Below are 23,616 nucleotides of genomic sequence, written 5' to 3'. Positions count from 1 at the left end.
CGCACGTTGCACATACGTAGGCCGCATTATTAATTCTCCGCCTCGCTACGTATTGACTCGTCACTCACTTCAGAGTCTCGCCCTGTGATGAAGTTATTTAAGATAATGCAGTTGTCCCCTTGTCACGGTATTGGGGCCGTGCACTTTTACGGTCAACTATGGGAAATCACTTTGAAATGGTATCAGTATTGACATGCGAATCATGGCGACGTAGCTCACTTTCATGCCTCGGAATTAGCATCCACAAAAGGGTGCTAAGTGCATTAAATCTATGGGACAAAGTCATTTGATCATGACATTGTGGAGCTTGTTCTGTACTTTGGTTATGTCAGCCCCCAAAAAACAAACAAACAAAGAAAAAGGAAGGTGTAATAAAATGTCGAGATGGAGAAAAGCCAGCGTGTTGTCCTCTATAGTGGAAAGTGTTTTGCATTACCCGAGCAAATCATATTCTTCTTTAATTTGCAGTTCGTGTTCTGGGAAAGACAAGCGTACGTTCGATACATTTCCAATCTCCTCCGACTGATCTGCATCTGCATCACTCGGCACAATAAACATTTACATTTAAAGCGATTTAAATGGCTGGCATTCACGCCGCGTCCCTCGCGGGCACCTGCACTGACAGACTGGCTCGCCCTGACTTATGTAACTTGGAATTCAATTTGTCCTGTCATCTTCAGAAGTGTGTGTGAGTGTGAGGTATTGTGAAGGTCTGAATCCAATCCAAATGACCACTCCCGCTCGGCAGCCACAACATAAGGTAGACCTGCAAGATCCACAACAAGAACTGTCACCAGAGGTCCTCAGTTTCTAGGGGAACTATTTTAGTAATATGCCGCAATATTATGATATAATAGTCTTTCCAACGATAATGGTACCGCTCTGTTTTTATTGAGATCTACTCGTGAGACTTTATCATTGGATTTTTAGCTTGCAGTGGTCCACTACTGCACTGGATCATCGCAAGAACCTTTTCCAATGTTTTGAGTCTCGTGTAGCTAAAAAGGATAACCGAACCATTTGAAAACCAGCTCTAAGTATGTTACAGTACAGTTGTACACAACCAATGCAATCAGAATCAGAATCCTCTTTATTTGCCAAGTATGTCAAAAACACAAGCACTTTGTCGTTAATTAGTAGTTAGTTGCAATAATCAACTCTCAACAGTGCATCTCAATCAAAAACACTGACCATTATTTTCTTTGTTAGGTGGACTTTTTAGGTAAAAATCTCGTTTTGGGCCTTACACCTCGTAAGTCAAGCCGTCTGTCTCTGATTGGTTGTTTTTCTCGGGCGTGGTGGTTTCTTGTATATCAAACTAGAGGCACAAGATAAGGCCAGAGGTGGCTGATTTTTTTTTCTCCACAGATCATGTTTTACTATTAATTTATATACGGAATATTTTAACAAATATGCTACAAAAGTGATTTTTTCCCCCTTCCCAAACGCTATATATGCTTGCAGATGCCGAGTTTGCATCCGAGAGGTGGAACATTCAGCTAATTAAGGATTCAGTGACTCCCGATGTCTCCTTTGCGGCTTTTAACAGCCACGGACGGAGTCCGCTGCGAGTTTTTTTGACGGCGTGCGGTGAACACGAAGCGAGGAGGAGGCGTGCGTCACGCAAATGCGGTCGGTGCGCGCGCACACACGCTTGCGGAGCTGCAGGCGAGACCGGCGTGGTGCGCGTTTGTTGCTGCATCTCAATGAAGCGAGCGAGCGGCCACTCACACGCTTTTGTGCGTCTCTCTGCCAGTCAAACAGACATTGATCTCGAAAGCAAAGCAAGGTGACCCGCCATGTTGTGCCCAACCTCCGAACTCTCCCCCTCCCTCCCCTTCTCTCTCTCTCCCTCTCTCTCTGTCTGTGAATTTGCACCTGGGAAAGGCCTTGACCCCACACGCTGCTGCCATGTAGCATGTGGGCCCCGCGCCCTACCTGTCAATCCGTGTGTGTGCGTGTGTTGCAATTTATTTGGACGAAGTACACACATGCAGAGCAGGCGGACATGTGCGGGAACGTTCATGGCACACGCTTCTGTGCAACGCAGTCTCACGGGAATGTACGCGAAAATTGGGAAAAGTTAAGATCACTTCTTAATTTTGCAGATAGATAAGACTTGATTCATCTTCAATTAGGAAAGCAATGATCAACATGAGCATCACAGCGACTAACTAGCAGTCATTCACTCCATGAAAGTATATATTTTTTTCAAAACAACTTTCCAAATATTCCACAAAGATAGTGGAGAAGCCGCTCTAAAAACAAACTTCTTTCCGGAGCAGTTTTTGACTAGTAGCACATTTCCATGAAATTATAATAACTCCTGGAATTATGTCATCATGAATTTCTGTCAAAAATATTATACTGTACTTCCCATATTGCACTCATTGTGCAAATGTAGCATCAGTTGACTGTACTTATGACTTGCCATATACCTACAAGCAACATTTTTGTCTGCTAATCTCTTTAAATCGGATTTCAATTTCTTTCCCTCATCAATGCTACATTTTCAGATTACCATGACCTGGATGACTGAGAATCTACACAAACCAAGAAAAAACACACTTTATAGCAAGCACATTGGTATTGTTTTATTAATATTGTGACAGTAAATGAAAAATGACTTAGGGAATCAGGCGAACGATAGCTTGTTAAATTTGTGAATATATATATATATATATATATATATATATATTTATTTCCCCATCAATGTACCCATCTTGAACTTAGTGGAATTACTTCCTTAATAATAAAGATAAACCAGAAGATATTTTAACGGTACCCCCCTAATATTGTTCATGTTCTACTAATTAATTCTGTAAGAAATTCTGCTAAATTCTTTTGAAATTTTCTCCCGGTACGACTTGATTCTCTGTGGTTTCAATCCAGTCGTACATATTGACCGTCGTCAAGCGCAGCCAAAAGGGTCGCAGTCCACTTGGCCCGGTGTTGAGTCGGATTACGGAGACGTGAATGGTTCGCATTGTTAGATTGAGAGAGAGTCTGCTTTAATCTGCTGTGTCCCTTTTTAGCCTCGTTTCTCCCCACAAGAAGCGCGGCCGAGTGGTTATTTTTTAAGGAAGAAGATTTATGACTTCAGTTCTTCTGGACTGTCTTTTGAATGGCACTTGTCTCTTAATACGAATGTTAAATGTACACGAGTCTTGTAATCTGGATGATTTGTGCATTTAATGTCTTTTCATGTAAATTCATGGAGGCACATTCAGTCAACAAAACGAAGAGAATGTGTATCGTAACATTTATTCATTCATTCATCTTCGTTCCGCTTATCGTCACTAGGGTCGCGGGCGTGCTGGAGCCTATCCCAGCTATCTTCGGGCGAGAGACCTGAACTGGTCACCAGACAATCACAGGGCACATAGAAACAAACAACCATTCGCACTCACATTCACACCTAGGGACAATTTAGACTCTTCAATCAAACTACCACGCATATTTTTGGGTGGTGGGAGGAAACCGGAGTATCCGGAGAAAACCCACGCAGACATGGGGAGAACATGCAAACTCCACACAGGCGGGGCCGGGATTCGAACCCCAGTCCTCAGAACTGTGAGGCAGATGTGCTAACCAGTCGTCCGCCGTATCGTAACATACCAAATCCATTTTAAAGATGAAAGATGATTCTCAGAACGGTTCCGGTTTGTACCGCTTAACGTTTTGTGCCATCGTTTTGAATTATTAACACATTGAGTCAGTTAAAATGTTTCCCATATATTTGATCAGAAATGTGATTAGTATTTTCTGTCTTTTAATCCTGTTTCCTCGTCTGTTTTTTACTTTGCAGGACGTCGAGAAAATTCCTCCATCTGTGATCGAGAATTTGGACTTCAACGTCCCGTCACCCTCAGTCAGAGGTAACCTGCGTCTTTAGCACAAATACTTTAAACTACTACTACTTCTCCTTCCGTGAGCCCCAGAAGGTTCCGAAATAATTCGGACAGGAAAGATTTAGTGAAATAAATCTGTGTAAAAAATGAGGAAGTGTCAGACAAGATTTTTTTGCGGACAAAGCACTTGTGCGCGTGCCCATTTATTTCCGTGCAGATTTTTGACAGCTGACTCCCCGAGGAGCTTTTTAAGATTAGATGCATTTGATATTTATCTCCGTGGACGACCGCACCCCTTCCTCTCTCTCCCTCGCTCACTGACAAAAACGTGCTTGATTGACAGGAGGGAGTCTGACGAGGCCGAAAAGCTTTCACTTCATGCGCTGACCCCGTGAACCTCCTTCACCCCACTCCGCTCCCTCCGAGGAGCCAGACGCTGTGCGGGTATTTCTGACTTTATTTATAGTTCACATCCGACAGACACGGCAGATGGGAGTGGATGAGAGACTCCAGCATAAACATACTGATTTTTCATCAAATGTTAGAGACCACACTTATGACAAGGAAAAAAAATCGCCGTACTTGCGCTTACTGCTCTGTGTTGTGTACTTGAGATGACCAACACAGCACACGCTTAACGATGTTTGTTCTAGTTCCAATCGGAGAAGAAGAAATAGAAGAAGCTAGTTGGCTAACTGTTTGCTTATCTGCTAATTACATTGCGGTGTCATTTTTCGAGCTTCAAGTTGCCTCCTGATTGGTTATCGCTCTTTATCGCCACACAATCACTGAGTTTGTGGTTTGGCCAAACTCAGTGTTGACCAAACACATTAAGTGTTAGGGATCGTAATTATTCAACAGCATTTGCGATTGTTGGCCTGACCTCACACTTCAAGATAATCTTACAGCAATATATAAAAAAATGTCCTTTGCTGATTTGAAATGCAAGAGAGAAAATGCAAATATTCTGCCCGATTGTCGGTATGTTTGTCTTCCGCTAAAGGATTTGCCATCTTTATTATTGAACTAGTTTAACATTTACGATTGTTGGTTTTCCATAAAGATCACGGAGGAAATATCACTCTTAACAGACGTCACACCACAGGATGTTCGCCCAGGATACTCTTTCAGAGACAACTGAGAATCTTTTGCAGACTTTGAAAGAAGGGATGAAAAATTTTCAATATTTACGTTTGTACCCTGCTTAAGGGTTTACCATCATAAATATTCAACAGTTTAACATTTATGGTTGTTGGCACTTACCGTGACTCTTAACACACTCCATACCTCAGGTTAATCGCCCAGGGTAGTCTTTCAGAGAAATCCGTCCGTTGCTAACTTTGATCGAAAGGAAGGGAAAATGTCCAAATTTGGCCCGATGGTCAGTTTGTTTGTACCCTGCTGATAGATTTGCCATCGTAAATATTGAAGAGGTTCAACAATTACGATTGTCGGCCCTGACCGTCACTCATTACAGGCCCTGCACCTCAGGATAGAAGCTCAGGATAATCTTTCAGAGACATCCGAGAATCTGTCTGTTGCTGACTTTGATTGAAAGGCAAGAAAAATTGTCAAATTTGGCCCGATTGTCGATAAGTGTGTTTAAGCAAAAGAGCGAGGCATAAGCTTGATAGGCATAAAGTCTTCATAAATGATTACGTGGTACATGGGCCAAGGAAGTACCCATTCAATGTTGGTACAAATCTGAATCAAGGTTGCTTTTTTCTTCTTCTTTTTTTTCTTACTTTGAGGCATTTGAATGTGTATTACCAGCACACTGTGGAACAGCATCGCCCGGCATGTTTTGCTATTTCAATTGAACGATTCAGACGGACGCACTTAGTATTGTTCGGCCTTGGTGGTGAAACCGAAGAGAGGTTGCGGGAGTACTCGGATCACTCTGATTGGAATACGGACACATTTCCGCGGGGAGGACAGACAGACCGGCAGGGAAACCAGAGGCAGGCGGTGACCTTCTGTGCTGCTGGAAGATCGAAGGCTTTATCTAAATGCCTGGTCAATGTGCTGGACGCGGCGAGGTATCAGCCTCGCGGCCGGCCGACTCATCAGCAGCACTGTAATACAACTCTGACTCGAACCCCCAGCGCGCGCACACACAAACGCACTCAGTGGACACATCAGGTTTTACAGTGCAGCTGAGAGGCTGGATCTAGGAAATTACAAGATCAGCACAAGCTAAGTTTACAGTGCAGCAGGACGAACACTTGGCTGTTTGCTCTTTTCTTTTGGAGGCGAACATTAAATACTTTGTCATTCTCAAAATGTTTTGTTGCCTGAAGATTAAAGACGCGGTGTATCAAGGTCAGCTGAGATTGACTCCGATTACCCGTGGCATTAATGAGGACAAATGCTTTAGAAAATCGATTTATAAATAAATTTTACATTTCATCGATGTCGGGCAGAATCCTCCCATCTCCAAATGACTACTATTCAAGGAATTAAAAAAAAACAAAAAAAAACGCCATCTTGCTGTCATATACTGTTCCGCACCAAAATCATCAAAACACCTCCCCATAATCATGTTCAATCGCTAATTTCTATCCATAATTAGCTAAAAAAAACAACAACAAAAAAACCGCAAATTAATTCCGCTGCCATTGATTAGAAGTTATGGACGCATCACATCACTGCCACCAGCTGTGACGGTCAAAGTCTGTGCTCACTTTATTAAACTTTAATATTTAACAAAAGCTAACGACTGTGGGTATGTCATCTTCCAAAACTTGTTTTAAAAAATCTTAGAGCCATGAATGATGCAATAAATAAAGCAATGAGCTGAGTAAGCTACACACAATCTTACCTTGGTGGCTGACTTGTTTCTTCTTAGCAGAAGCATTAAAGCACTTCATTTTAAACAAAACAAGCCTACTCAAATGTATCTAACCGATTTTCACTCTTTTTTTGTCCCCCAAAAAATCTACGGACTTTCAAAATGGAGGCAGTGCAATTCCGCGAAGCTTCCGCAGAGTTAAGAGGTGGAGATATACGACGCTTGTCAGACAGTTGAAGTGGCCAAGAGCGTTAATAGAGTTGCGCTCAAGCTATTTTCAACACCTTGGATTACTTAATAATTTGTAAAAATGAACAGACCACGTGGGAACTGAACATTAGTCTTGATTTGTTAAAAAAATAAAATAAAAAATACACAATTGAGGCAGCACGGTGGACGACTGGTTAGACCGTCAGCCTCACAGTTCTGAGGACCCGGGTTCAATCCCCGGCCCCGGCTGTGTGGAGTTTGCATGTTCTCCCCGTGCCTGGCTGGGTTTTCTCCGGGCATTCCGGTTTCCTTCCACATCCCAAAAACATGCAGTAATTGGAGACTCGAAATTGCCCATAGGTGTGACTGTGAGTGCGAATGGTTGTTTGTTTGTATGTGCCCTGCGATTGGCTGGCAACCAGTTCAGGGTGTACCCCGCCTCCTGCCCGATGACAGCTGGGATAGGCTCCAGCACGCCCGCGACCCTAGTGAGGAGAAGCGGCTCAGAAAATGGATGGATGGACAATCAAGAGGGGGAATACTGAAGCTCCCAAATGGAGATTCAAACCCGGATCACTGGCCTGTGGGGCAGACGTGCTAACCATTAGCTGTGTGATTGTCTCATATTATTACTTTTGAAATCAGGAGCCAGTAAAAAATGGTTTGTTCAGCTATTGTACAACTTATTTTTAACGAGTGCTTGGTAACAAAAAAGCCTGGTAATTTCTCAGTTTTATTGAAAGTGAAGACAAGTCGATATTTTTTTATACTTTCGCAAAAAAACATTAAGTCGGCGCACTTCACTGGCCACATAAAATTATGTGGCGGGTTGGATCTGGCCCGCGGGCCTTGAGTTTGACACCTGTGCTTTAGAACACGAATACATGATGCCATTAGAACATGACAACATGGAGTCAGCAGAAGAGGAGGCCATCATGACATTCTTGGACCATGAGAATGTACAGTCTGCCTTTAAATAATGAGATCATGTCAAGAGTCCAATGACGAGAATAAGAACATATTTAAAAAACGAACATTATAAATGTGCCGGTGTACCAAATACAGCGAATATCGTACATAAACGCTGGTTCTGTTCCTTGCAGTGAAACTCTTAACACCCCGAAGTTAATCGTTATTAAGCCTGTTCTGACTTGAGTGCTTGTTTGTGTTCAACATAAAACAGGGCATTTATTTAACCATCAGCAGATTTAAAGATACACACGCCAAACACAGAACTGTGTGTATAGATTTTAATCTTTTTTTTTTTCTTTTAAGTGTTTTATTTTTCTTCTATTGCTTTCTGCTTAATCTCAAAGCTACGCCCCGGAGTCACACCTCCAAACATCAGCTCCCCCTTTCAACTTATGTTAATATACAATCATCTCTCTGAGGTTTTCACTTGTTTGCCCGGATTGTGTTGTTTTATTCAAACGTAATTAGTTGTAAAGATGTTACCACCCTGTGTGTGTGTGTGTGCCTCTGAGCGACTGTTGTCCTCGGGTTGCGACTGGGTGCTCGCAGCGTGATTGAGTGAGGAAAGCAGTGCGATCTCATGTTTTCTTCACGTATGGCTTGCAGCCTTCAGCCTGCAGCCTTCCTGCCGCCTTCAGCATCCTCCTTCTTCTCCTCGCACTGCGAACACGCACTTTGTTCCCCTTGCATCACCGCGGAGGCTCCCGCTACTCTACTTAAGATTTTAAGAACCTGTGGATTCACCAATTTGGGGATTTGTTTCCTTTTTTTGTTCTTTGTTTTAATTTTTGTCATTTTTTTCTCCCCATATTATTTCATTTAAAAGTTTTTACTTTTTCATTTTTATTTTATTTCAAATCTTTTTTTTTTTTTTTTTTTATGGGGACCAATCCTGAAAATGCGTATTGGAGGTTTATCCTCGATTATTCAAGAATGTTGTTTTGTTCAACAAATATCTATATCTATCTATCTATCTATCTATCTATCTATCTATCTATCTATCTATCTATCTATCTATCTATCTATCTATCTATCTATCTATCTATCTATCTATCTATCTATCTATCTATCTATCTATCTATCTATCTATCTATCTATCTATCTATCTATCTATACGGAAGATGAATGAATTAATGAATTCCCAGTGACAATGTGCTGCTCCTACAGACACATAATATAATAATAATAATATAATAATAATAATACACGAAGCAGACGGTCACAATTAAGTGACTCAGTAAGCTGAAATAATATTAGTCATTTTTGCAGAGAATATTATCGTATGCTCTGTCTGCATGTGTTGTATTATAATATAACTCGTTTAAAGGTTTGTAATTGCCGCGACATCCATGCTAAAACTAGCATTGCGAGTGTTCTGAGGAAGAAATTCAACTCATAAGTCAAGGCGCCAGTGTCCCTGTGCTTGTACATAAGCCGAGCGCACGAGTACTTTTGCCACCTCTGCGTCTAATCGAATTCCAACAGTGGCACGCTGCGGAGATGTTAACACGGCACAATGCTAACAGTCCTCGGGACGTGTTTCCTTCCGCAGCAGAAAATGAGCGCTAAGCTCACTCTGGCAACATGATTTATTCAAGGCGCCAAACTGTGTCTTGTGTAGGCCCTGAAGGATCCTATTTTTATAGCCGTCAGCAGCAGCACTTCTCATACATACACATGCAGATTATGTATCACGGCGACGCCTTTGGGTGGACACAATGTGCGCGTTTCCTCGCACGTCTCGTCTTAACTGTCTCGCGTTGTCCGTCCGTCCCTGGCAACGTGGAAGCGCCGGCGACGAGCGTTAATGGCACATATTTCCCGGGCCCCGGCTGAAACGCGATGCATCGGCTCCTTGTTAGCTTGATAAATAACAGCATTGCTGGAAAAGTGCTGAATTTTAGCTTTCAGCCTCTATTTTACGCCGGATGACATTAATTTTAAGTGGCAGGGGGGAAACCAGTGAACTAATACAGACAAATAAAGAAAGAAAAGAAAAAGAAAAGGCGCGTACAACGGCCGGAATCACTCTGCTGCGACCTGCTTGCACACACGCTTCTTTACCCGGCCAAAACCTATGCTCAGCGGCCACTGCTTTAGGGTACGCTCTAATGCCAGATCCAATTCAGTAAACAATATGATTTTTTGGTGTGCAGTGGCGTAGAGCTCCATTAAGTCATACTGAAAACTACTTCTAATATTATTTAAGGTGTATGAAAACATCACAGTTTAAGCCATTTCAGCTCCATAAAGGCTCCCGATACCACCTTCACGATCAACATTAATAATACAGTAGCTCACCAAAAACGACAGGTTTTATTTCTAAAAAAGTATATTAGATATGGCTGTAAATCACTGGCCGGCACGGTGGACGACTGGTTAGCACAAGCAGTCCAAAACATTAAATGTATATGTATTACTGTATTTAACAAATGTACTGTGCTGGTTTAAAAAAATTGTTTAAATCACTGTAACATTATGCACAGTTTGAACATTAAATATAGAAAAATCCAAAATATATATATTATTAAATAATGATTCAATCAAAATTGATTGGGCATAAAAGTTGAATTAAAAAATACCTAATATAAGTTTAAAAACAGATTTGTAAAGATTTAATGCAAATGTATTGTGCTAAAAAATAGTGAAATACAACTTAACTGTACTTGGGCAGTGATTCTTCCACACACCACTGGTGTGAGTCTGTGTGCTTCTCGTGGTACGCGTACCACACTTTGAGAACCACGATATTAGAGCTTTTGTATCTGATTTCATTCGATTGTGAAGCTTTACCTAGTGAGTACAAAACAAACTCTACTTGCGTTATTATGCATTTTTTGCATGCTACATTTGGTATACAGTACATCAAACAAGGCGCCATACATTTTTATAATTTAATATAAATATAATATAATTTTAATTTTTTTTAATATTTGCAGTGCATCCTATTTTGCCAGTCATGGTTACCAGTAAATGTGTTCTTCGTCTTTATGTTTTTGTCGTGGGGATTTTGAGCTATTTTACGCAGGCAAACACACGTTGCAGATACGTTTATGCGTGGTGTGGTGTCTAAAACAAGGTACAAATGGGATGCACAGAGCATAGGAGGTGCGTAAACAACATATTCAATTCACTTGCCATTACCAATACATAAAACGACATCGTAATCTCCGCTTTTGTATCCATCAAGCCGATTTCTCTCGTCCTTGCATGTCCCAAACGCACCCGTGCCCTCCAGATGTGACACCGGCAGTGCAGCAGTCTTTGCGGGGTTTTCATTTTCTGCCCGTATTTATCACACGCCGCCATTTGGCGGTCACGTGACCATGCAAACTGGTGCCGAGTGGCAATTAAGGCTGATAAATCACTCATTTACAGGAAGAGGAGGAGGATCGAGGAAACGAGGGAGGAGTGTGATACCGAGGAAGGGAAAGATTAATGAACAGCTTGTAGTCCTTCACAGATATTTTATTTGTTCATTTACTTGAGGCCACGCCGTTATTGTGTGCGCGGGGGCCGGCGTGTCGACACACACACACACACACAAAGAGAAGGATGCAGGTAGTTGCTGTGCTTTACTGCCATTGTGACATGACTGCTTGTGCTTGTATGCACCTCCAAACGTATTAAAATACACTGAGACACTCGGCTGATGAATCTCCTCCGACTATAAACAGGAGAGTAAACACGGTCGCGTGCGGAGGAATTTAATTGCGCTATCCTTTATTATTATTTTTTTGTCAGCACCTTGTTGTCAGAGATGTTGTTCCATCCCTTTTTCTTTAAATTCCGAGGCTGATGGTGTAAGTTACATCCGAAAGTGTGTCTCAGCAGCCCTGCTGCATGTCGGTGCCCCATTGAGACTGCCCACTCGCTCGAAAAAGGCTGATTAAAGATTCATGACAAAAAGGAGGGGGGAATCAGTGCAGCCTTTTAATGACCGAGGAAGAAGACAGGTATAGAGAGAGACGGGAGTGTTTTGTTTCACCTGCTCACAGGAAACCATTGAGAAGTTTCCACCTGCAATAGTCAGCACAGTGGGGCTCTAATGTTGACAAATTAAGGAAGGTGCATGCATAGCGACTTTTGACTTCTTAACTGGTTTTAAAAATGTGAGCGACCCCGCACATGACTAAGTGGTGTACAATGAACCCCCGTTTATTGCAAGGGAATATATTCCAGACCCACCCGCAATTGCTGAAAATCAGCAATATAGTAAGACCGATTGAACAACACTTCCACGTTTTAAACACGGTCAAATGTAATAAAACACAATTTTTAAACATGTACTCAAACACAGAAAAAATTTATGGAAAATACTTGTAGTGTCTGTGTGTTGGAGACATGCAGGTGCCTTTAAGAGGCGGGGCCTGCCGGGATGGCCCATTATGTCACTGAGTCCGCGTGTGAGAGTGTCGGGACGTGAGATGTGGCCAACAGCAGCTCCTGCATGAATGTGTGTGATGTGTCCATGCACCACATGAAGACAGTGTAGTGTATAAAGAACTGCCTTCACAAGTGAAAATGCCTTTTTATTATTATTATTATTTCTGTCTTTCTCTCTTGTTTTCCACTCTGCAATTGCAACCCAGACTTCCTTTGATCCAACAGTACACGGGGCGGGGTGTACAGTACAGTAGTTGTAGAAGTAGTAGTACTAGTACCGTACTTTGTGGGCACTTTTTGGTACTTTGAGAGCACTATTTAGTACTTTGGGAGCAGTTTTTACCGCCTGAAAACCAGTCGCCGACGGGGCGGGCGTGGGGGTGGGTGCTGATCGAGGTGGGCACGTGCCCCCAGTGCTCCCCTGGTTACGCCGCCTCTGCTCCGTTAGTATTCCATTTAGTTGAAACGATGGCGATGGGGCACCTGAAGCAAAAAGTCACAGCCACTTTTAGCTTACAGGTGCCTTATACAGGCACCTGAGAACTGGTTTAAATTGTGAAGTAAAGTGTAGATGATTTCGCCTTTCACTCATGTAATGGTCTTTGTTTATTTATTTGTATTTTTTTTGTGAAAATTCCGTTAATGCCGTTCTACCGAATTTAAAGCAGAGTTATCGTCAGTGAATGGAACGACCAGTAAAAAATGGGATGTTTTTAGCATCTGCCCACCTGGGCTGAACATCTGCAGCATCACACAACATACATCACCACTACACATGCACACTCACGCTCACGTCCTTATTGACATACGCAGGAATCCCGCAAGGGTTGGGAAACGGCTCATTAGAGATGCGTAGGCCATAGGTCAAGTACAGGTTCCTTCCGCTCCTGTAGTCAGCAAGAAGGTCGAAGGTCGTCACGTCAGTGTCAGAGGCCGGCGTGATGGCTTGCGTTCGGTTTATCAGAGCACGGGTCGCTGGCGAAGTGCGCCAGAGCTTCACAAATCAAAGTTCATTTGTATTCGACACATTTCTGCTTTTTTTTTTTTTTTTGGTTTCTTCCCATTTGTTTGCCTTGCATTCCTCCGCCGCAGTAACCACTCTCCTTTGAATAATTACGAGATCTTTTCATGTTCTATTAGGACTCTTTTTCCCTTGTGCTATTTTTCCATCATCAAAGTGAAAGCTAAAATAGGGCGATCATTGCAATTTAATTACTACATATCCCTTTGTGAGTATGTGTTTGTTTGCGTACAGATATTTGCTTGCGTCTGCATTTAAAAAAAAATAATTTTAATCTTGGTCTATGACTCCCGTTGCTTCCCCGTGTCGTCCACCCATATTTTTAGTGAGGTGCCATGGAGTTTATTTAAATAGATGAGGAACGCAATTCCCAAATTAAGGGGAATCTCCTGTCGCATCTCAGTGTCTTCATAATAACCCCCAGCATTGCACCGCATCCCCCCTGACATACACACACACACACACACAGTATTGCAGACGCGGCATTTTTCACTCTCAGGAGTAAAAGGTTTTCATAAATGAAAATAAATACTTTTCTTCACATGGAGACGTGAGAGAGAAGGCGAGATCAGAAAGGACTGTTTGATACCTCAATGCAAGCAAATATATGACTATTATGTTACTAACTTCAGCTTTTCTAGTGATGTGTGTGAATGGTACAGTATATTGTGCAAGTTAGTGCTAAAACACACCGTGGGTAAGAGCAAGACTAAAAGAATCCTATATTACACTATTTTAATATTTATATTTCTCAGAAAAATATATGCCCAAGCACTTCTAAATTGTATTCTATATTATAACCTCATATCTATTTTTAAGTGCGAGTATAAGAAAGTAGACCTTGTTCCTCTCTCTCTAATGTATTTTCACTTTGCTGTGACACAAAGCAAAGATGCATATAAACACATGCTCTGCGCAAATACCCAGAAGGCCAATTCCTGACTAATTTCGAAAATAAATGGGTTTATTATGTAGTCTTTGTATTTCTTGAGGTGAAATTTTGGATTTTTTTTTTTTTTTTTTTTTAGCTGTGTGCTATATTCATCAAAATGATCAAATCATTAAATAATCAAATGTAATTAAATACCATTTTTAAACATGTATTCAAACACATCCCAAAAAATGCAAGCATAAAATGTATAGAAAATACCTTGCGTATTGTAATGTCTGTGTGTTTGAGGCCTGCCAGGATGCTGCATGTAGTCATAGTTTCTTAATTGAACCACTGAAATTAAAACACTTTTCCATGATATTCAGATTTATTGAGATGGACCTCTATATTTGTATTGTTTGATTACTCCAGCGATCCCTCGTTAGGTTCTGGACCACCCCCGCAATTGGTGAACTCTTCGAAGTGGCTAACCTGTTTTTATTTATTTATTTATTTATTTATTTTTTTACATATTAAATACACAGTCTTATTAACCTCTGCCTTACTCTTTTAAACATTTCCTCTACACTTAAACACTTTTTTTATACTCTTAAACATAAGTGATATTAACAACATAAAATTCACCCTTGAAGTTGATGGTGATGTAGATTTTGAATGCACAGCCGCGAAGAGCAATACAGCTGCAACCTGGATATTATTTTCATCCTTCTTTATGTACCGGAATGAAAATTCATTTACGCCATCATGGCTGCATTCAAAGACACTTTGAGCACCACACAGCTCTTGTACTATACTGCACAGTACAGGTATTTTATGCCTTGTAATATGTGTTTTAATGAATTTTCATTTTGTTTTCTAAATATTTTAGGATAGAAAATGCTTATTTTACTTCAGAAATAAAAAAAATATCGAAATAAATTACGACTGATCAGTAATTTAAATATGATTACGAAAATCTGCGATGCTCTGAGTCCATCATGGGTGAACAGTGATATAGCGAGGGATAACTGAATTTTTTTATATTTTTTTAACTACTTTAATTATTTTTTTTCATTTTCTTGCATCGACACGCACATTTAAGCACTTCATATGTAATGTTTTTTTTCCCATGAAAATGACCCAAAACATACATCCAAATCAACAAAACTATTGATTTTCCACAAGAAAATTGAAATTTTCGAATGGCTTAACCAAAACCCAGACCTAAATCCAATTGAAACTCTTTAGGGTGACCTGAAGGTGGGCTGTGCACAAGTGCAATTTGACAGATTTGGAGTGCTTCTGCAAGATCAGAGGAAATGTACACAGCTACCTTGAGATATGAGTTTAAATCATTCCGTGACCACGCTCATAACTCGAACCACTTCTGTCTCAAATCATCTTTCCCCATTGAAACAAATGGAAATGCCATTAATCTGTTCCAGCCCTCCCCAAAAAAACAACAATTCTTTTTTGTTTTTTAATATGAATAATAGCACTCCATATTTATAAAAACTTACAGTTCTGCCATATTTAAATAGAATGTAAGGAATTAAAGAGTTTTTGCCACATTTTCTTTGCTCCAATTCAATGGACATTGTGCTTCTTCTTCTGGTGAGTGCGCCTTGGCCACCTGGGGGCAGCGTAATACAGACATAGAGACACACACAAAGAAGAGTTTCACCATTGGCTCAGTAAACTACTGTAATCTTTGTCATTTTTCTCAGAGGATAAAGAATATATGCCTGTGAAAATTGTTATGTTGTCTGTCTGCATGTTTGGCGTTTCAATATCTGTTGCTTAAAGGGTTACTCTATAACACCACGACAACACGACAACAATGCTATTCGTTAGGCCTCGGCTATGCCTTTTTGCATTGGTTGTTAGTTAGCATTAAGCTAAATTGACTTTATTAAGGCAATGCTATGTGGTGTTTAGAATACACAACATAACAACAATCAAGTGAATACTTGAAGAAAATCTCCTTCCTATTTTTTATAGTCTTCTGCTTGTTTTCTTTTATCTGATGTGATTTGATTTGAAACTAGTCCTACTTCCTGTCTAATCTTTGTGTGCATCCACGCTAAGGTCACGTCGGCTCTTTGTCTTCCTCTCGACACCTTTGTTTCCCGCTGACATTTCATTCAACAGAGCTCAGACAGCTCCATAACTATAACTCTCTCCTCCTCCTCCTTCTCTGTCCTCCTCTTTGGTTGGCGACTAAACAACTCTGTCAGAAATAAAGAGCACTTATCTTATCCACTGCCTCCACTCGCCGCCACCCACATCACGCAAACTGATGTCCCCCCGCCTCTCTGCTGGCGTGTTTTTGTGCATGCACGTGGACCAGGTCCCATTTTGTCTCCATGTGCTATTTTTCGAGTCGATAACTTCACATACAGCGTAACAGGGAGGCTTGGCGGAGTTGCTCGTTTTTCTTCTTCACCTATTGCGACATCAGTCAATCCATTTTCTGTAGCGATTTCCCTCATTCGGGTGCGCTTGACCCGATCAGCTGACTTTGGGGTCTACTGTTGTCTGTCACATTACAGCAAATATAGTTATTGCAGTGGAAAACACTTCAAAAGTGGCAGAGTGAGGACTTACTGAGAAATATTCAAGTAAAATAGGCATCAACGGTCAACCCATCCTCACGTGACATATCGTGAGACTTCAGCTCAGTGAGTAGCTAAATCAGGGGAGGGCAAAGTATGCACATACAGCCACTACATTCGTTAATCCAATTCTCCCAATCATTTATGATTTTAAATAATCCTGTAATATTTGTTGCATTAACATAGCTGTATTTTTCCTAAAATTGGTTAATCAAAATATTTTTAAAATTCATCTATTTCATTAAATAATTGGTTAGTTTATTTATTGTAAATAATAAAAGAACAGTCTTGGTAAAATAATGTATTTTGATAAAACATTTTCCATTGTTTATTTATTTTATGAAATAATTGGTTAGTCAAAAAAAAATTTAAGTACCGTAAATGTTACATACAAACATGCCTAAGGGGTATTTAAATAGAATATTTATATTTCAAGGATTTTCACTTATCTCAGGTGTCTGGAATGTAAGCCCCGTTTAATGTAAATATTTTATAAAAACATTAAATATATATATATATATATATATATATATATTTAATTAAATAATTGGTTAATTAAATATAAAATTGACATGATGATAAATATATTAAAACATGAAAATGAATTATGATTTTACCATTTTACATAAATGTAACTTTTTTTAAAACTTCATCAACAAATAACCTGGGCCATCTGTCTGTTTTATTTTATGTTTTTTTTAATTGTAGCACTTGAGCACAAAGGTTTGCCTGTCCCATGGAAGACGACATGGCCAAAGGCAGTTTTCTGATATAAAAAAAAATAAAAAATTACACCAAAACGAATGATTTAGAAACCATTTCCACCATTAATTTGATTCATAACTTAAGTGAATCATTTTTTTTTTTTCGGAATGGGAAGTAAAAGTAAACAACTTGTGATGTCAATGTGTGAAAAGCACATTATAAAGTAAGAAAAGCCTACTAGAACATCTGAACTTTAATTTACTTTAAACAGAGGCACTTTAAATGTTGGCAGTTGTGTGCTGACTCCCATTCAACATGAGTTAGAATGTGATTGGATAATTCTGCACACAGCCACAGTTATTAGGGTGTGCACACTTATGCAAATCAGAAAATAATCCATCCAAAAAAATCCATTGAGCTGTATAGGTTATAGGTCACATTAATGGTGGGAAACCATGACATATCTTAGTCTCATTTTTGATATCACACAACTTGTCATTTAAACAGGGGTGTGTCGACTTTTTATATCAACCAATTGTTTATTGAACTTTCTGGCCTATCTGCAGTCTTAGCCGAGTGGATCAGCACGCACACTTGAAGACGGTCCTTTGTGTGAAGAAATGAAACGAGAGCAGAGGGAGGATGCGTTGGAGACAGAGAGATGAAAAGAGTGATAATTCTCCTGCTACCCCGAGGCCTCTCGCAGCCCTGCAGGCCCCCTATAGGTCCCCTGACGCGTGCCTGAGCAGAAAGCCGGGGCCTGCTAATTGGCCCCTGTGATAACACCACCAGAGGAAAAAAAAAAAAATAGAGGGGTAAAAAAATTGCACGTGTGGATGTTTGTGTTTCGGAATCGCAGCATCGCCAGAACGCTTATTTTCATATTTCCTCCCCCCCAAAGTAATAATTTATAGATTTATAATTCTCCTTTGAAGGGTGTTTGACTTGCAAGTGGTGATGAGTTGTCTTGCGACGCGGCCGCTCATTGAAGTCGGAAAGGCGCTGAAAGACAATTAAAAGCTTGCGCGCGCCAGTTCAAAGCGCCGCTTCAGTTTGTAAACAGCTTGTTTCTCTCTAATTGTTTCATTATCTCCGTGTGCTTATTAAATGTAGCGTAATTGTTAATTACCACAGCAGCTTCTGTAAAAGATTTGTCTTGAGTATCAAAACAAATTAATTAAACCGAATGCGTGCGCAACAACAGCCATGATAACAGCAGGTGTGTGTGATTGCATGAGAGTGTCTTCTTCTTCCACATCTTCAGCGCTAAACCTGTTTGTTTTAATCTCTTAATGACATTCAAATGAGATTCGTAGCAAATTGTAGCAGCACAGGTAGTATGCAGATACTTTTAATGATGAATCCATAAGAGGCACCACCAACACAGAGCAGCAAAAAAGAATGTTTAAAGCTTTATAAGTCCTGATTGTCGGTATGTAAGTATCCACCTCAAGGATTTTGTCGTCAGCTGTTTTCAAAGCAGAGTTCCACATATTGCCAGTTGTTTTAGAGCATTTTGACTGACCTTTCAAGACACACAGAATATTGTGTTCTGTGACAATATAAGCACCAAACGAACTACCAAATGAAAGCTTTAAAGCTTCACCATACAGCAAGTTTGTTTCTAGCTTTTTCCATTTTTTAGTAATACGCAGTAGAATACTGATTGGTTTTACAAAAAACAGACCAAAAAGTGGAGAAAACAAGATTTTTCGCAAAAAGAAACACGACAAGCAGAATAGGTTTACTTTTGTAACACCACTTTAAACCATAACAAAAACAAGACTTAGAAACAGCTTTTCAGCTATTCAGCTAAGAAACGTGCAGTGAGCGAAGCAAATACTCAGTTTGTACTCTTTTCTTGTGTGATGTGCTTAAACTTGTCCGACTTCCAGCATGTTGGCATTTCTCTCCCCCGTAATCGAAGTGACACGCCGAGATTCACCACCTAATCTTTATCTTCTACTCAAAAGCTGTGTGGATTTCAAAACCAAAGCGTCACAACGCCGCAATCTAACTTGAATCCGTTAATCATTACAGTGGTTTACAAACCTGAATTTCACAAACAAGCTGGATAAGACCCTCTACCATGGCTAAAACACACGAATATATACGTCGGTGGCAGTTAACGGTTAGATTCCAGTTGACGAATATAAAAGTCCACAGCAGTGAATGAGTTCAAATCAAGCCGAAGATCAAGAATAATCCATAATAGCGAACAACAACTGACTGCTTGCAATTAATTTTTATCTTAATTAGCTTAAGTCATAATTAACTCCAAACATTGTGTGGTGCTTCCAGCACTGCCGCAGACACCGGGCTACATGGGCAGCGCATCTGCACTATTGCTAGATGATGCAGGTGGAAACACTTCATTTCAATTAGCGCACAGGAAGCAGGAAATAACCGGCAAATCAATTGTCATTCGTGCGCCGCGCGTTGGTCGGGATCCACTTTGTCGACCCGTAAAAGATGATGGTGCCGAGACAAAGATGGAGGAGGAAGTCGCAGCTGTGGAGTGCGTCGATGGTGGGAGATGTTTCGTGCATTTTAAACTGTACTGTATTATTGTATTTTTATGCCATTAACATTATTTAACTTATTACCGAGTGTTGCTTTAAAATATGGTTTTATAAAAGTGTTGCTATATGCAGATGAAGATCTACACAAATAAAAGTAGCTACATGCTACACTTTGCCTTTAAAGAAGTGACGCTAGTGTGCCAACAGCATGAGGTGTCCAGGCTGGTCTACCAAAATTAAAGTCCACTACAAAAGCTTAAAAAAACTTGGGATGCAATTTCCCTGATTATTAACCAGTGTACAAAGTACCATCAACAGGATTTAGAAGTTTTACTACCATTATTGTGCAAATCATTGCTTTAAAAAAAGTGTCATTTTTGTTGGTGTTTGTAGGGTGAAGAAATACAGAAAAGCAGTTGTATGCAATATTTTAAGTAACACAAACAGAGAACGTCATGAAACATGCCAAGGATTGTCCACAAATATTGAAAAAACAAAAACAAATCTCCCTGTTAAAAGCTGATTATAATAATTTTTAAAGCTGACACATTCTTCCTTGAACATATTTTATTTTTTATATAAATATTTGTTTTTCAACAAATTAAAAACAACACCAACTGCTTTTTAAGAGTGTCCAGGCTTATCCACAAAAAAAAAATTAAAAGCCTTCACAATTATTTTGAAGCAATTTCTTGAGATTAGCATTACACATTATTGCTTTAAAATACTGTATCTTATTTAAAAAAAATTTGGGGTAATTATTTGCCTATTTTCCACAAATAAAAAATTATCCAGGCTGATGCACACCTGCCTTAACCTTCTTTTCAGTTTGTTTTTTATTTTTTTATTTTTTTTTAGTGCTGTCCAGGCTTGTCCGTCAATATTATGGACTACTAAACAAGTGAACGGGGGTTGGTACAACTGCTTTTCTTGTTGTTATAAAAGAGCATAATTTTAAACTTAAACTAACTAACTTAAGCTGCTTTTTACATCAAGTACACCCCAAAAAAAAGCTCCACCATTATGAACAACATCAAAATGTAGTAGGTCTAAGTGTTCAATTAAAAAAAAAGAGATTTTGTTCCCAAGTATTATTCATTTCATTGTAAGCCACTTAAAGATTATGCACAGGTTAAACATTAACACTGTGCTTACATGTAGGAAAATAAGGAAATTGTACTTAAAACACATTCACTGCCATTGACGGCTTTAGAAGTCAAATATCCATATTAACTGGGAAGGCTGGCAGTGAAAAAATATTGTAAAATATAATATATATATATATAAAAGCTATATTGTATATATAAATATATATTACAATATAATATGTATTGTAAAATATATTGGATGTAAATGTATTTAAATAATAAATAAATAAACGCTTAATAACATGCAGTTCTGAAAGATTAAATACAAATATGTTTAACTTAAAAGTTAAATACAACTGAACAGTACTCATGCAGTGCCACCAAATTCCAATTATTTAAAACCAAAATTTCCCACAAGGCTTTGAGCAAGCGCGGGAAAAAAAGGGAAGGCAAGTGCAGCTGAGCAGGACGCACACAAGGTAACCCAGCGTGTATGATGATGTCAGGGGGAAAAAAAAAAAAAAAAGCACCGGCATGTGTGCAGCCAACCACACGCACGACATCGGGTGCGCACGCACCTTAAAATGCGGCGCTGGGATTTGTTTGTGATGTTGGTGCAGTGGACCAAGCCTGAAGAGGTAGTAACAGTTTGATGGCGGACTTTATGGAGACACTATATAACACATGTGACAGTCTATTCAGTTCTTGGGTAGTGGGGCGGGGGCGAGGTGATGGGGGTCGTTCTTCTGCACCGTTTGCTCCTCAAGAAGGAAAGATGAGGGTGGGATACTTTGTTAAATGGCAGCAACAAAACACACTGAGATTGTTAAACGGATTTCACTTAATATGTATACGTTAATCGGCTAGATTTCAGCATTTTTCCCATCCTTGCGATCAAATTCAGCGTGATTGTCTGATGTGTTTAAAAAATAATCCAGAGTAATTATCCTCTGGTGCGGTGGGTGATAAGAATGATTTTTCCTCCCCAATCTGCTCAACCTACAGTAGGGGCCGAGAGTGGTAAATGTTAAACCAGTTCAATATTTACGATCGTAAATCCTTAAGTGTAAACATTTCGACAAACGGGCCCAATTTGAGTATTTGTCCATCCCTGCGATTAAATTCAGCAAGATAGCCGGATGTCTCTGAAATATTATCCTGAGCAATATTACTTTTTGGGTGGAATATGTTAAGAGTGATTTTTTTTTCTGATAATCATGAATGTTAAATTTGTTCAATATTCACGATCACAAATCTTTAAGTGGGGTACACCCGTACCGCCAATCGGGCCATATTTTAGCATTTGTCCCTCCCTTGCGATCAAAGTCATCCCAGCCCAGATAGTGGTATGGCTCCAGATTATCTTCAATGAATATCCAGTGGTGTGGGATGTGTAATGAGTGATTAAATATTTGTCCTCCCTGATCTACTGGGAAAACAGTAAGGACCAACAATTCTAAATGTTAAAGCTGTTCAATATTTATGATCGCAAATCCTTAAGTGGGGTAAACACCAACAACCAACAATAGAGCCATATTTGACCATTTTCCTTCCCCTTGTGATTAAATGTAGCAAAGGCACGCTTGTCAGATGTCTCTGAAAGATTATCTTGAGCAATAATCTCGTGATGTGGGGTGTGTTAAGAATAATTATTCCTCGTCAATCTGCTCAGAAAACAGTCGGGGCTGACACTTTGAAATATTAATTCTGTTCAATATTTACGATGGCGTCACTGATGGTGCAGGCAGCGTGGGGTCAGTTCCCACACAGTGACGGTGTAAAAGTGACTGCGAATGGTGGTCCGTGTCTATATGTGCCCTGCGACTGACTGGCGACCAATTCAGGGTGTAGTCTGCCTTTCGCCCGAAGTCAGCTGGGATAGGCTCCTGCACCCCGCAACCCTAACCAGGATAAGCGGTGTTGAAAATGGATGGATGGATGGATTTACGATGGCAAATTCTAATGTTTTGCTGAGGAAGCTTATGCTGTTGTCGGGCTCAACTAGAAGAGCAACGGGTTGTGTTGAGTGTTTGTATAATGTCTCACAAGTGGTTTGCCTGAATGAAAATCACAAAAAGAAAAGTTTGCAACAACAATGCTGTTACCGCATATGCTAACAGTTAGCCTAGCTTCTAGTTCTTCTTGTACTACTCTTTCTTGCACCATGCTGCCTCTCACGAGTCAGTGTTGGCACTACGTCAGACAGAGTTGTGTGTGTGGTGGGCTGCGTTTGCCATCTCGAGTACGCCGTGCACTATAATTATGAGCAGTAGACTAAGAACACACACGCAGATTTTTTTTCCTCGTCATGTTTGCGGTTTCCCACATTTAAAAAAAATTGGTGAAGATTTTAAAAGCTGTTATGCACCGTATGTAGCCCATTTTAGATAATCCGGTAGAATAAATACGACTTTCCCTTTCGATGTGCTCGCTGAGAGCCATCAGCCGATTTTTGATTGGTTCCCCATCTCTGTGCCGTGCTGTTTGCTCTGTGATTGGGTATTGAATTAGCCCGCTGATTGGATATCGAAGGCTGGAAGACTGATGAGCAGATTTGGCTAAGCTTTCTCCTGCGAACCGCATT

General features: G+C 40.1%; 1 protein-coding gene across 2 annotated transcripts in view; it reads left to right on the top strand.

Annotated features, from left to right (window-relative positions):
* The window catches only part of LOC133477813 (transcription factor Maf-like), a 57,833-nt gene that overhangs the window by 4,042 nt on the left and 30,175 nt on the right, over positions 1-23,616 (top strand). The window contains exons 2-3 of one of the 2 annotated variants that reach the window (XM_061773000.1): positions 3,809-3,878; positions 4,195-4,313. In XM_061773000.1, coding sequence (XP_061628984.1) covers positions 3,809-3,836 — 28 coding nt within the window. In that variant the 3' untranslated portion in view covers positions 3,837-3,878; positions 4,195-4,313. Of the gene's footprint in view, positions 1-3,808; positions 3,879-4,194; positions 4,314-23,616 lie in introns of those variants that run through there. The other variant, XM_061772999.1, reaches the window with a different exon arrangement.

The sequence above is a fragment of the Phyllopteryx taeniolatus genome, chromosome 5 (assembly GCF_024500385.1).
Source record: "Phyllopteryx taeniolatus isolate TA_2022b chromosome 5, UOR_Ptae_1.2, whole genome shotgun sequence".
Classification (NCBI taxonomy): domain Eukaryota; kingdom Metazoa; phylum Chordata; class Actinopteri; order Syngnathiformes; family Syngnathidae; genus Phyllopteryx; species Phyllopteryx taeniolatus.
Note: the sequence above shows the minus strand (reverse complement) of the source record. Positions and strands in the feature narration are given on the sequence as shown.